This window comes from Calypte anna, chromosome 18 (genome assembly GCF_003957555.1).
Source record: "Calypte anna isolate BGI_N300 chromosome 18, bCalAnn1_v1.p, whole genome shotgun sequence".
NCBI lineage: Eukaryota > Metazoa > Chordata > Aves > Apodiformes > Trochilidae > Calypte > Calypte anna.
The window spans coordinates 10648261-10662191 of NC_044263.1; the positions used below are offsets into that span (position 1 = coordinate 10648261).

General features: G+C 52.0%; 1 protein-coding gene across 2 annotated transcripts in view; it reads left to right on the plus strand.

Annotated features, from left to right (window-relative positions):
• The window catches only part of MGAT5B (alpha-1,6-mannosylglycoprotein 6-beta-N-acetylglucosaminyltransferase B), a 56985-nt gene that overhangs the window by 10106 nt on the left and 32948 nt on the right, over positions 1–13931 (plus strand). For both annotated transcript variants that reach the window (XM_008499754.2, XM_008499755.2), the window contains exon 3: positions 9926–10070. In XM_008499754.2, coding sequence (XP_008497976.1) covers positions 9926–10070 — 145 coding nt within the window. The remainder of the gene's footprint in view (positions 1–9925; positions 10071–13931) is intronic.

The window sequence follows — 13931 nt, forward strand, 5'->3', positions numbered from 1 at the left end:
ATTCTCACAGAAGATGCAGAAAGGTCAGGCTTGGATTTGCTAATGATCAGAGTAAGCTTGGATCACTCTGTCATCCTCCCTCCCAGTCTGCTCTGCTGGAAGAGGAGGGGAAGGTCTGTGTCCTGACCTCCTGTGTACCCTCTGCCTGCAGCTCATGGCAAGGGAAGGCAGCAGAGGAGGGGATGGTTTGGTTCAGCCCTGCCTGCAAGGTCCTGGCTGAGGGAGCTTTAAAGCCCAACACAGATGTGTTCATCCTCCCATCCCTGTTCCCTTGCTCTTGGGAAAGGTGAGTTCTGGACCCACTTGCAAACTGGGATCACGGCTGTTTGTGACAGATCCCAGTCTGCTCCCCAGTTGGTTCTCAACCCAGCACATTGTTCTTCTGCCAGGAGCTTGAGTTGGGTAAAAAACTCCAGGTCCTTTGTGGCTTTGACATTCCTTTTCCTTACCTGACCTTGCCGGAGAGAGCGCTTGGTCACAGGGATTCTTGTGTTCCTTTTGCTTTCAAAAAGTCAGGGGAGTTATAAATTTATATCTTGCTGCCTTCAGTGCCTGATGAGGGTGACAGGAGAAGCAGTTGCAACACCTCATGTCACCCAGTGATGTGACTGGGGGTGGGCTGGGCAGCATGGGCAGAGCAAGGGAGGGAGCTGGGCAGCCTCTGCCAGGCAAACTCAGGGCTAATTATTCCCAGTTTCTTCCTAAGTGAGTTATAACCCTCTCCCAGGCAGCTTGTGTCGTGTTTTGCTGTTTTCTGCTGAATCTCTCTCTGCCTCAGCTTGTAAGCAGCTTGTCAGGATCTGCTGCTCAGCATCTTGCCCGGGCTGTGTGTCCAGGCAGTGGGATGAGGATGTTCTCATCATCTGCAGCCCCAACTTGCTTCTCATCACCTGCAGCCCCAACTTGCTGATGCAAAGCCCTCTGGAAAGGCAGCAGGAGGTTCCCTTCTGCCTGCAGTGCCTGTGGGGCTGGTAGCCAGACTGTGTCCCCAGCTGTGGGTCACCTCCCTGCCACCAGCCAGGACATGCAGCTCCTGTGCATCCCCAAAGCTGAATTTTGCTGCTGCTGCTGCATCCAGAGTTGGATTAGGCTCTCCTGGGTCTCCAGAAGTGTGCCAGCTGCCTGGGACTCATTTCCAGCCTTGCTGTGGCTGATCCATCCAAAGCTGCTCCAAGCAGGGGCTGGAGCATCCAGCTGGTGCTGTCAGAAGTTGCCTGCTTGGTGCAAAGCTGAGCTGGGCAGTACTGGCACCACCTCTGGTGAGGAGCTGGGAGGGGGAAGTTGGGCTTTTGGTTTGTCCTCCCCTAGGAAAACGCTGGGGTGGTGGGGTTGGCTCTCCAGCTGGCCCAAAGATGCTGTGCTCTGGCAGGTCCCCAGACTCTTCTCTTGCTTCCCCATCCAAGCACGGGTGGGGAAAAGGAGGTTAATGGGGACCCCAAAGCAAGACAGAGCCCAGATGCAGGGTGAGGGCCTCAAGAACTGCCTCCATCCCAGCCTCTGTCCCAGCCCTGCTCCCTCCTGGCTCCCTTGGTTGCTTTTTGAAGTGGATACCACCGTGTGTGGCAGCAATTCCTCCTTATTCTGCTCTTCCTGTGGAGTGTGGGGAGGTTCTTGAGTTCGGGTTACAGTGGTGCTCTGTGTGCTGGGTGTCAGCTACACCCCGTGTGCCACTGTCTCCCCCGTGGGGTGACTTCAGCCTTCCAGGGTTGGTTTTGGAGCAGACCATTGCTTCACCTGTGTGGAGAAAGTGGTGGGAGCTGATTAACCATCCCTGCTGCTCCTGGTGTCCCCAGGGGTCACCCCACTTTGGTCCCCAGGTTCTGTGTCCCCCCTGCCAGGTTGGTGAACGTGCACCAAGCTCCCAGCTCCAACCTGCACTTGGGAAAAGGGAGTTGAGGGTGGAAGTGTGAGACTTTACTGCTCTTTTTAAGTTGCTGTTGTGGGCAGGGAAATTAGAGTGCTGTTAGGAAACAGGAAAATATAGGAAAAAATAAGGAAAATAAAGATGGGGAGGGGGCTCCACATGACTCCAGGGGTTACTGCCCAGCTCTGCGGGGATGTGCTGGGGGAGGAAAATGCAGAGCAGGGCTTTGCAGGGCACAGAGGAGTGAAGAGAGATGTGAGGGCTGCTGGAGAAGTGGTTAATGCTTAACCCACCCTGGGAACACATCTGGTACTGAGGAAGTGCCCAGATGATACGATTGCTGCTCAGAACTGGCTGCCCACAGGCTTAAAAAGCAGAGAAGAAGAAGAATGCCACCAAACTTCTTGGGAGATGGAAATGTGAATTCCTGAGTCTTAAACTGGTGGAGCAGAGGGGAAGATCTTGGGGCAGGGAGGGAGGGACAAGCCCTGGCCCCTGTCCTGCTGCTGCCACTGCCAGAGAAGGGAGCAGCAGCATCCTGCTGGCCCTGGCACTCTGTCAGCTCCATAAGCAGCGACTCCCAGGGAATGATTAAATCAATTAATTGATTTTCTATAGCTCTTATAAGGAAGTCAAATGGTGTTCCCATCAGTGTGTGATGAGCAAACACCCCACCGTGGCCAGGAGGAATGTTAATGGCTCTTTCTGCTTTTATTACTCCTTTTCACTCCTAAATCAAAATTCATCCTGAGCCCGGGAGGCAGCAGGTACTTCAGGAAATAAAACCAGCACTGTGGGAGCCACTGCAGCATCTGTAAAAGCTGTTTTCCCCCCACTGTTTTGTTTGTTTCTCTGGCTTAAACGAGAGACCAGGGCTGGGTTCATCTCAGGCCAAGGCTCATCCCATGGCTCTGTCATTGTCCCCATCCCTTGGGGACTCTGCTGGGGGCTGCCCTGCACTGCTGCTGCCAGGAGGATGCAGCTGCTGGGCTCAGGGAAAGGCTTGAATGGGTTTGGAGGAAAGGGTTGGATTTATTAATTCCTAAAAACAGAGTGGCAAGATGCCCGGCACTGTTTGGCCAATATTTTTGGCTGAAAAAGAAATGGTAATCATTTTGGAAATGTTAAATTAGTGAGTTCTGCTGTTTTAGAAACATAACGACCTGGGGCAGCTGTAAATATGGCTCTGGGCTCCAGATGTGTGGAGCCAGAGGAGTGGTGCTGGTGCTGAGCCTCCTCAGTCCTTCCTCTGCCTGAGTTTGGGGGATACAAATGCCAGGTTTATTTTTTTTAATTATTATTATTGAGGGCTGATTTCCTGCAATCTTTGGGGTGCCAGCTCCTTATCATAGAATTTTCCCTGGGTGAGCCACGGAGGCTGTTAGGTGAAGAAGTAGCTGGGTTAAATGCTGAACCCCTTGGATCAGGGCCTCTTTTGCAAAGACCATGAAACCAAACAGAGATTGGTGGTGGAAGGGGGGGTCACAGGTCTATGGAGCCACTCTGGGGCTGGCCTGGGACCAGGGTGTGCTGTTTATTGCCTGGAGCTGGGGGTCCCCACTGCAAAACTGGGGTCCAGCTTTGCCCCAGTGTTGAGAGCATCCAGCCCCATGTCATGGGAGCCCTGGTGTCCTCTGGGTTTTGCTATCAGTAACTGCCCTTGAGCCAGCCCTGCACTGGAGACCTTGTGTTTTAGGAAGGAATTTCCAATCGATGTTAATCTTGTAATTTGAAAGCCTTGCCTGCAGCGTGAGGTGTTTGGAGCACTGCAGAACAGCTTAAAATGCAATTTAAAATAGCGCTGGCGGCAACAGAGGAGCAACTAAAAATACCTTGCTGGTGCTTAAAAAAAAAAAAAAGTGGGGTGAGAAAGGAGAAGAAACGGGTTAAAAGGGTATAGTAAAAGAAATAAAAGCTGGACTGCCACTTGTGCTGAGGCTGTGCCTGTTAGTTTCCTCTTCCCCAGCTCCCAACCTCCCCCTGCCCGTCTCCTGGGCCTGCTGGGGAGAGGAGGACACGACCCAGCTGATTTCACCCCCAGAGTGATGGGTTTTGGCAGGACTTGTGGGACCATCCCCATGTTCCCCAGGGAACATCATGTCTTTGGTGGAGGGGGGGGATAAGGAGAAAGAAAAGCTGGGGGGAAGAGCCCTGCTCTCTCCCTTTTGGTGATGAAATCCTTGTTTGTGTTGCTCACCACCCTGCCTTTTACTTATTTATATGGAAATAGGGAGCAAAGCTGTGCTGCAGGCTGCTCTGGTCGGGGTATTGGGGGGAAGCAGCAGGGTCAGCTCAGGGTCCCAAGGGCTGAGCGAGACCCCAGCCCCGGGGGGGTTGCAGAGCCCTGGGGTGACTCCTGCCCGGCTGGGTGGTGGCACAGGGCTGCCAGCCCCCCCCGGGACCCTGCCTGATGGATGTGGTTTCACTCATGGATGTGGTTTCACTCATGGATGTGGTGCCAAGGAATGAAGCCCCCTATCCCGAGGCTGCCCCTTTGCGCAGCGATGGAGGAGGGGATGGATAAACCCGGGGGGGGTGCAGACAATAGCAGGCGGGCAGGACATAATCTGCTTCCCCAGCTGGTGACTTAAGGTGCTTAATTTAGCTGATTAGCAGAGAACTGCTTCCTTGCCAGCAGTTTGCAGAGGCTCAGCAGCAGATTGATGGTGCAGCATCTGCAGCCCCGAGCTCCTTCCCGGGCACCTCCAGGTCCCTTCTGGTGGCTGCTGCAGGTTCCCTGCCTGCTCCTCCTGCTCTCTGGGCACTGCCTGAGCAGGGCGGTGTTTTTCTCTGTCTGACTTAAAATAACAACCCCTAGCAGTCTGATGGCAAACGTGGGTGGGTGTGTGACTGGCTGGGTGCCCAGGCTGGTGAGTGGGTGCCCTTGAAGGGTGCAGCAATGTGGCTGATCCATCCCTGGAGCAGCTCCTCCCCGGGAGGGATGCTGAAGGGATGGAAACGGGAGGTGACTGTCACTGCCACCCTAAGCCTGGCCTTGGGCTGTCTGGTTGCCGGTTAGTGCTGGGTCTCTCAGGGCTGTGATTGTAATGGATTATGTGTCAGGGTGAGCCTGAGTCCTTGGCTAGTTGGCTCTTTGGGCTTTTAAACTGCTTGAAGCAACATCAATAGTGAAAGGAAAGAGAGGAGAGGAATGAAGGGCTGGGGTTTTGCTCCCCAGGAAGCAGGGTGGGTGCTCTCCTGGTAGGAGGGACTCCCCAGGTAGCCTGGAGCCAGGCCATGAGGTCTGGGGATCCACCAGTGTCTTCTCCAAGAAATCCTTCCAGAGTACTTTGTCCTTTTGAGGGCTTGAAGTCGGCTGGAGTTGTCCTTAGAAAAACAAAGCAAAGCAAACGATGCTTTAGATTGAAACTAATTCAGCTCGTATTTTTAGTGGCCAGAAGTAATATTTTACCCTCTCAGAGCAAATTCCCTTCTTGTGCTGGAGTGTAAAGCTGTTGCAAGGCAGCCAGGCAGGGATGTGACTTATGTCTGAGAAGCAGGAGGGGAAATCAACAACAAATCAGCCGTGTTATGAACAGCAGAGATCTGTTCTTGTGGAATTGCATTTGAGGTGGCAGGGGGGTGGTTTTGGTGCTGTTCCCATGGGGCTGTGGAGATGGGGGTTGAGGCTGTGCCTTGTTCTCCCCCTGCGTGGCTGGGGATGGGTTTGTGTGGCTGCCTCCTGAGTGAGGAAACTGGACTGGTTTTGGGATGGAAAAGCTCCCCCAGGGGCTGGGGCTGGGTTGTCACCTCTGTACCCAGGGGATGGCACCAGGATCCTGCACCCACTCAGAGGAGAACACAAGGGATGCTCTGGGCTGGGCACAAGTGTGCATCTCAAACAGTTTCCCCTTCAGCTTTCTCTTTCTTCATCTTCTTGGCATGAAGCTGATGCTGAGCAGGGTGAGACCCCCCTGGGTGGGATGGGGACAAGTGACCCAGGGACAGGGAGCTCTCATCTGGGTCCAGCAGCTACGCAGGGCAAGGTTTGAATCCATCCAAGGGGCTAAAGGCAACGTGGCCCCAAAAGGCAAATTCCTTTCTCCCAGAGGGTTTCATCTCCTTTGGAAAACCTCAGCCCAAGCATCCCAGAGCCACACACAGCCCATGGTGACAAGGTGACATCCTGTACCTTCCCTCCAGGCTTCTGAAGTGCTGGCTGGAGCTGCTCAGGGAGCTGCTGCTTTCTGTGCCCCTCTCCACTCCTGTTTGGTGGCCCCAAAGCATCTGGCAGGGAATTTCTCCCCCGCCTTGGCCAGGGCAGCAAAACTCCCCCACCCTTTGTCTTGTCACATCCTGGAGGTTTCAGTGGCACAGGATGCCCAGGGATGCAGTCACTCTAAGAAGGGTTTTTTTTTTTTTTAAAGGCAAGTGGATCATCAGTGAATCCCCCAGGGCTTCCAGCCCATCCAGGTTTGAGCACCTTGGCTGCTGGCTGTCCCACTGCTTTCACAGGGAATGTCACCACTGAATCCTGTCACCAGACACCTCCCTTAGGGGATCCTTGCTTTTTTTTTTCCCCCCGATTTCATCCAATTACTTCCTCCACGCTCTTCTGAAGCACCATAAATAACTCTCCTCCCTCTGCTGTGTTTACCAGCGTGTCTGGTGGAATCCAGCAGGAGATGATTGATTGCAATCATTATTTCCTGGTGCTGCTCTGAAAACCCCTGTCAGGTTCAGTGATTGCCCCAAAGAGCGGCTGCCACGCAGGGACCTGTCAGAAACCTCTCCTGGTTACCAGCCCCAATTCAGCTGCTCAGCACCTGCACCTGGGGGGCTTCCCCACCACTGCTGCTGCCTGGGGGTGACAGAACGGTTCTGCTTTGTTATGGGCAGCTTGGGGCTTTGGTGGTCTTTTTGGGGGATTTTGGGGTTTTTTGTTTTTTTTTTTTTGATTTTTTTTGTTATTTGGGGTTTTTGGTTTCTTTGTTTTTTGTTTTTTGGGGTTTTTTGGTTTTTTTGTTTTTTTTTGTTTTTTGGGTTTTTTGGGGTTTTTTTTGTTTTTTTTTATGTTACTTTGGGTTTTTGGGTTCTTTGGGGTTTTTTTGTTTGTTGGTTTTTTGTTTTTGCATGGTTTTTGGTTTTTTGCTTGTTTTCGGTTTTGGGGGGTTTTTGTTTTGTTTTTTGTTGTTTTATTTGCTTATTTGTTTTTGTTTTTTTGTTTTTTGTTTTGTTTTCTTGTTTTTCTTTTTTGTTTTTGGGGTTTTTTTTGCTTTTCTGTTTTATTGGTTTTTGTTTTGTTTTTCGTTTTTTTGTTTTTTGTGTGGTTTTTTGTTGTTTTTTGTTTTATGTTTTTTGGGTTTTTGTATTTTTGTATTTTGTATTTTTGGTTTTTTTTGTTTTTTGTTTTGTTTTGTTTTTCTGTGTTGTTTTTTGTTGTTTTTTTGTTGTTTGGATTATTCTTTGTCAGTTTTTTTGTTTGTTGTTGTTTGGTTGGTTGTGTTTTGATGCCCTGCAGGACCATCCCAGTTTCCACCCTCTCAGGCTGGGTTTGGTGTTGGGCTTTCCTTGCTGTGCTGCCTGGGAGTCCCTTGGGGCTCTTTATCCACCCGGAGGAGCTGGGGGCAGCCCAGCAGCCCCATCCCTGGCTCCCCACATCACATCAACAACTTCATCCTGGCTCTGGCCTTTCTGCAGAGTCCCTTCAGCACTTTCCCCTGCCTTCCCTTTCATGAGGCACACTTCCCAAGAGGTGGAATAATCATTGCCAAAAATGTCAAATTGTTCTTGTTTTCCTCCCTAAGCTTCTGGAACAACAACAGCAACAGAGCTAAAACAGGAACAGGGAAAAAAAAAAAAAGAGAGAGGTGTTGATGGGGAAGGGTTCTGACTTCATCTTCTGCATCTGGGGGGAGATGCTCTCCATGACAAGTCAGCTTGCCAGCAGAGTGCCCCAAAAGATAACCTGGTGAAGGCTGAGATCATTAGAGATATATTTTAATTATTATTACTGTTTTTACTCAGGGTTTGGGATGAGTGTTTCGTTTCTTTCTTGCAGGAGGAATATCTCCTCTCCCCAGTGACAGCAAATCTCAGAGTTTTGCTGTTGAAAAGCATCCTGGAGTTGCTGAAAAGCAGCTGGAAAATTGGCTGCTGGAGGGGAAATCTCTGGGAAGGCAGTGGGGGAGCTCTGGGAGCTGAGCTGTGGGGCTGGGACTTGTGGTTTCACTCACTCCTGGCTTCTCCAGGATCTGAGGGGAAGCAGTTTCATCCTTAGGTCCTTAGAGGGGATCCCTGGGTGATGGGGACCCAGATCTGAGCACTTCTGGGTGCTCTGCACAGACATCACCTCACTGCTGCCTGTGGAACTGAGCCCTGGGTAGCTCCGTGCCTCAGTTTCCCTTGTCACCCTGCCCAGGATTAGGGCTGAAGCAGCTCTGGAGACCCATCCCAAACCCTTCAGAAAGGGTTTTTCATAGATTTCCCCTGCAAGTTGAGCTCTGTGTCTGGGTTTTAATCAGGGGCCAGAGCTGTTTCCCTGCCCGGGCTTTTTGTGCAGCCATTTAAATTCCAAATGAGCTGCAGCACCAAACAACCTGTCCTGGTGAAACACATGAACTGGGGCAAGAGCCCAGCCCTGAGCAGCAGCATCTCCATCTCTGGCATTCCGTGTTCTTCCCAGAAAAGATCCTTGCATCTTGCTGGTGAACCCATCCAACCTGACTCCTGAAAACCAGCTGGGGTCCAAGTTCTTGAGCCATGGAAATGTGATTATGGTTGAAATCTCTCTGGGCAGCTGCAGTGGTTGTACCTCAGGTCCTGCTCCTTCCTCCAGACCCAGCAGCCAGCACAGGAGCATGGAAGAGGGATGTGCAGTCTCCAGCTCACTCAAGGTCTCAGCTGGGCCCCTCTGTCAGTGCTGGGGTGTTGGAGCAGAAATCCCCATCCAGGGGGCAGCTGGTGCTGGAAATTGCCTGGGGCAGGGACTTGGGGGGGTCAGGGGGCTGTGACCATCACCCCAGCCCAGTCACTGGGCTGCTTTCAGTCCCATCGGGTGAAGCCTGTGGGAAAACAACCAGTGTGGATTTTCTGACTGAAGCCCACCTCCAAGCTTTGGGTTTTTTCCTTGGCCATGGCTTTGCCTGGTTTCCTCAGCTGGGTTTGCAGAGGCCTCTCTACAAACTGAGCTCCAGGGCCCAAGTTTTCTCTTTCCCCCCCATAGCACCTTTTAATTGTGATTTCATTAACATTTCTGCACTGTGATGGGACAGGCTGTGACCTGTGTCCCACCACGGGACTTGGGAAGCCTTCCTGGTGGGATGGGAGAAGGTGGCTCCTGCCATCCTGGACCCATCCAGAAGGGTCTGGAGCTGCAGAGAACTTTGAGCACCCACCAGGTCAAACAGGAGTCACTCACTCCTTGCCATGGAGTGCCAGGAGCATTTGAGAAGAGCTTGGTTTCAATCCCCATGAATGGTTGGGGGTTTGGATTTGGTTTTGGTTTTGGGTTGTTGGGTTTTTTTGGGATTTTTTGAGGAATTGCTTTAGCTCTCAGTTGTTGTTGGGGTTATTTCCATTTTGTTAGATAGCATCAGGAAAAACAGTGTGTGCAGCATGGAGGAGCCCTTGGTGAGGTCTGGCTGGCCTGGTGTCAGCTCCTCCAAGGGGCCAGGGGTTGTCTTGTCACCATGTGTTGGCATGGAATGTGTGTGACAGTGACAGATGTGACTGTGCTGTGCTGGTGCCTACTGGGCTGAGAGCCCAGGGCGGAGGTGCTGGTGCTGTTTGCTTTGTGGCTGATAAAAAAGTTGGTTCCCCATAAACCCCCAGGAGAGGCTGGGTGGGTCTCAGGAGTTTCTGCCTGGAGGGGCAGGTGAGGAGGTTGGATCCAGGAGTGGGATTTGGCCAGAGGCAGGAACTGCCTTCTGCTTGGGCAGGATGATGGGGCTGTGGGCAGAGCCAGGGTGGGGACAGCAGGGACAGGAAGGCACCGAGATGCTCCATAAACCACCTGGCCCATCAGTGGGGTGGGAAGCACAGGGCCCTGGGAAGGTTTGGGGGTGGGGGATTTTGTGGGGGGTTTTTTTGCCCATGACCTTGTTCTTTGTGTGCCTGCAGTGCTGGGCACCCTGGAGTCCCGAGGGGTGCTGCGGAGGATGAGTGACATGCTGGAGGTGCTGATGAAGAGGATGGACATCCTGGCCAGGCTGGAGAACAACACTGACTTCCACAGAGGGGATGAAGCTCGATTCCCTCTGGACAGGTCAGTCAGACACATCACTGCCCCACACAGACCCCAGGGAGCAGCTCTGGGTTTGGGGAGTTTGCAGGGACAAAAAGAAACTTGATGTGCTCTGTGGGGTGGGGACAGAAGTCTTGTTTGTCACTTTGGGAACCCGTTTTGTTCAGGGGATTTTGTTCAGGGTCACTTTGGGGGTTTGATGCTCATGGTCAGTGTGTGGGGAGGTATTTCCCTGTTACCCCTGTGCTGTAACAGCTGGAGTGGTACCTGGGATGGGGGGGTTCTCCCTCTGCCATTCCAGAGTGAGCTCAAGCTGCTTATTTTTGTGCCCATACCCCTGGGGGAGTTGTGAATGCTTGTTGGATGAAATCCATGGCTGATATGTTCAGTCTCAGAGTTGTTTGGGGCTTAAAATGAAATAGGAAGAAACTTCTGGACCCCAGCACACTCACTGGGCAGAGCTCCCATCCTGGCTTCCTGGGGTTCACACACTGCATCTCTCCTGGCTGGCAGTTTGAGGGATGCTGATTTCCTGAAAAGACATTTCCCTTCCAGAGCCTTTCAACATTTATTAATGCTAATTTGGCTGTCACTCCAAGGCCTGCAAAAATGGTACAGAAAGTGACCGTGGGAGGGGCAGAGATGGAGACACCGAGGGGCAGCTCACAGCACCAACTTTGCAATGCAAAAGAAACCAAACCAAACCAACCAACCAGCATTGATTTTGCTCAGAGGGAGTCAGGGGTGACATGTTGAGTGGTGGGTGGCAGGGATGTGATGTGCCACAGGCTCCTGTGCCCTGTCCCCTGCCACTGGAGCCACAGTGCATCCCCCCTGGCATTCCCAGCCCTGCCTCCTGCTGTGGCCATCAGCCAGGAACCAGGGGCTGCAGTGCCTCCCTCTTCCCATCATTATTTCCATTTCTCTCCCTCACTTCCCTATGAGTCTATTTTGCTCCTATAATGGAAAATAGAGTAAGTGAGCCTGTAATTAAAGGCTGTGCTGTGCTGTTCTGCGTGCACACATGAATTAAAGCTGTGCAGGCAGCCTTGGAGTGCATGGTCTTGCCTTTTAAATGGCATAATTTCAACCACTGAAAAATATAAATTACCTTGGTAATGGCAGGTGCTGGGGATTTTGTTGTTCCGTGGCTGGCTGGTACCCAAGTGTACAAGGACAATAATCCTAGAGAGGAAGGGACAGAAATTGGACTATTGGAGCCAGTGATGGGATGGTGTTTGCTCACACGTGATGATTTTCTTGGCCAATCTCACATTAAAAGAACCAGTAATTTCAGGTGATGGTAATTTCTGTGCACCAGCAGCCAAGAGAGAAACTTAAAAGCATCTCTGTGAAGTGGCAGCAGTCACTGCAGATGGGCTGTGGTGACCCTGAGGCTGTCACTTGGAGAGCCAGGAGAGGATGGGATCTTCTGGACTCAGCAGATCTGGACCCAGCCTCAGGTTTTGTATCTGTGCTGAGGTGATCTTGGGTGCCTGAGATTACCTACATCTTAATTTTCAGGAATAGAAAACCAGGGATACCTGGCTAATCACCTTTTGCTCCTTATAAATTACCTGCTGAGTACATCCAGGTCCCTGCCCCTGATCCTGCAGCAGAACCCATCTCCAGGTTCTCACCTGGACTCTCAAGGTCACGTTTTGCCCATGGGGCATTCTGGGGGGAGCCTGTGCCAGGGGAGAACAGACACCACTAATGGCACCAGGACAGAGCTGTGTCTCCTGAGCTCAGATCAGCCCCAGGACCACAGAGATGCCCTGGTGCTCTTTGTTATTAGGACCCAGAAACTCCACCAAGGGCTTGTTTCCACCCCACCCTCCTTCCCCTTCCCTGGGCTCTGTCTCTTTAATCACCAGTTGACCAATATGAAGCTGTCAGCAAAAGATAATACAATTAAAGGGTGCTAATTTCAAAGGGATTTCATTCTTTACAGTGCCTCTGGTAAGCAGCACAGAGGCTGCCTTCATCTCCTTCCCTTCCCAGCAAAGCTGTGGCCAGGGATTTGCAGTTTGGCCTGCACAAAAGTGGATTAATTCTTGTTTTTGCCAATTGCTCACTGGTGCTCAGAGGAAACCAGGGAGGACTTGGGGCTTTGTGGAACATCCTGTGAGCACTGTCCCCTCCCCAGGACCACTCTGTGGCTTTTTCCCTTGGAAAGTGCAAGGAGGAATTTGTCTCTAGAGGGGGTAAAAGCCTCCCAGCTCCCAGGGCAGGCAGCGTATGGTTGCTCCAAGAGCTTTCTTGCTCCATAGGTGCTGTCTGGTGGAATGCTCTACAGGTGCCCCCAGCCTCTTGCTATGCTTTAGATAAAACTCTTGGAAACCCCAAATGTCCAATATCCTCCTTAGAAGGAGGTTTGTGGGATGGGATAAGGGGACACAGGCTGCATCCATGAGCCAGCTTGCTGTCCAGCTGGGCTTTGCTGGATCCCTTCTCCCAGCCAGCGCTCCCTGGGCTCCTCTCTGCCTTCCCATGCTGGGAAGGGAAGGATGTGTTCCCTAATGAAGGAGAGCAGCCTGCCAGTCAGCCACAGAAAAATCAATTGGGCTGCTAATTGAATGCACCCCACGTAACTCATCAGCAGGGAAGGAAACTGGAAGTGCTTACGGATGCCTCCTGGAGAGCTATTTACTGGGTGAGGGAAATAGGAGTTTGCAGTGAAAATGTTGGTCTCCTGCTGGAAAATCCTTGGCAGGGAGGGGACCCGGAGTGGCTGACCCAAGCTGGCACTGGGACCCAACAGCACTGGGGCTGGGAGAAGCCCTTGCCCAGGAGTGGGGCTGTCCCTGGCCACCCCGTGCCAGTGGGAAGGTGGCAGAGGGGAAGGCTGGAGGCAGCAGTGCTGGCATCCCTGGACATCCCTCTTCCCCACAGAGTGGTTAGCCTGCAAAGGGTGTTATGTGCTAACAACTGATTAATCTTCAAGCTTAATTACTGCCAAGGCTCAGTTAATTTCCCCACACTTTAAGTATTTGTTCTTGTAATCATTACATGACTCCCTATTCCCCCAGTAATTAAATGGCTTGCAATATGACACTAAATGGGTGATGTTCCTGCATCCTGCCAGCCCGGCTCTATTAATTCCTGAATTGTCACTGTGGATAAGCTGGCTTTAGTGAAATCACTGCCAGATGCTTCAGTCCCCTGTGATCCAAGTGAACCCAGAGGGGGCTTGGACCACTCTGTGCATCACCCCCCACCCCATCTCCCTGGCTCACTGCAGGGCTCAGCCAGGGCATCTGCAAAGGGAGGGAGGTGCTACCTGGTGGGAAAGCTGTGTGGGGGAGGCAGAGCCCTGAAGCAGCCTGCAGGGAAGGTAAGACCTGTCCTGTGATCCTTTGCTGGGTTGGTGGTTTGCTGGGTAAAATTAAGCCCTGGGAGCAGCATCAGAAATGTGGCTGGTAGGGGAAACCAGCATCTTCTCCTGCAGAGGAGATGTGAAAGTGAACGCAAGGATTCCTGAAAGAAATTTGGCCTCCAGCATCAGGGAAGTTTACCTGGATTCTTTTAAGCCAGAGGAGCAAAGCTCTTAATTGCTCTGCCTACCTGGAGATTTAAATTTCCCTTTTTTAATTTTTTAGTACTTGGTTGAGGGCTTTCCCCAACGTCCCTGGGGACTCCTTGGCATGTCCCACAACTGCTGAACGACCCCAAACTTGTTCCATGCAGGTGGATGGGGAGAGAGGAACACGAGCCTGTGGGGTGACCCACCAGGGATGCCCCAGGGGTTTGTTTCTCCACCTATTTTAATGGGTAGCACCTTAAAAGCTTCAAAAGGAGATAGAAGGATGGGAAAGAGCTTTTCCCTCTTGCCAGGAAGGGTTGTCCATCAGTGCCAGCCACCTCCAGGATTCCAGTTCC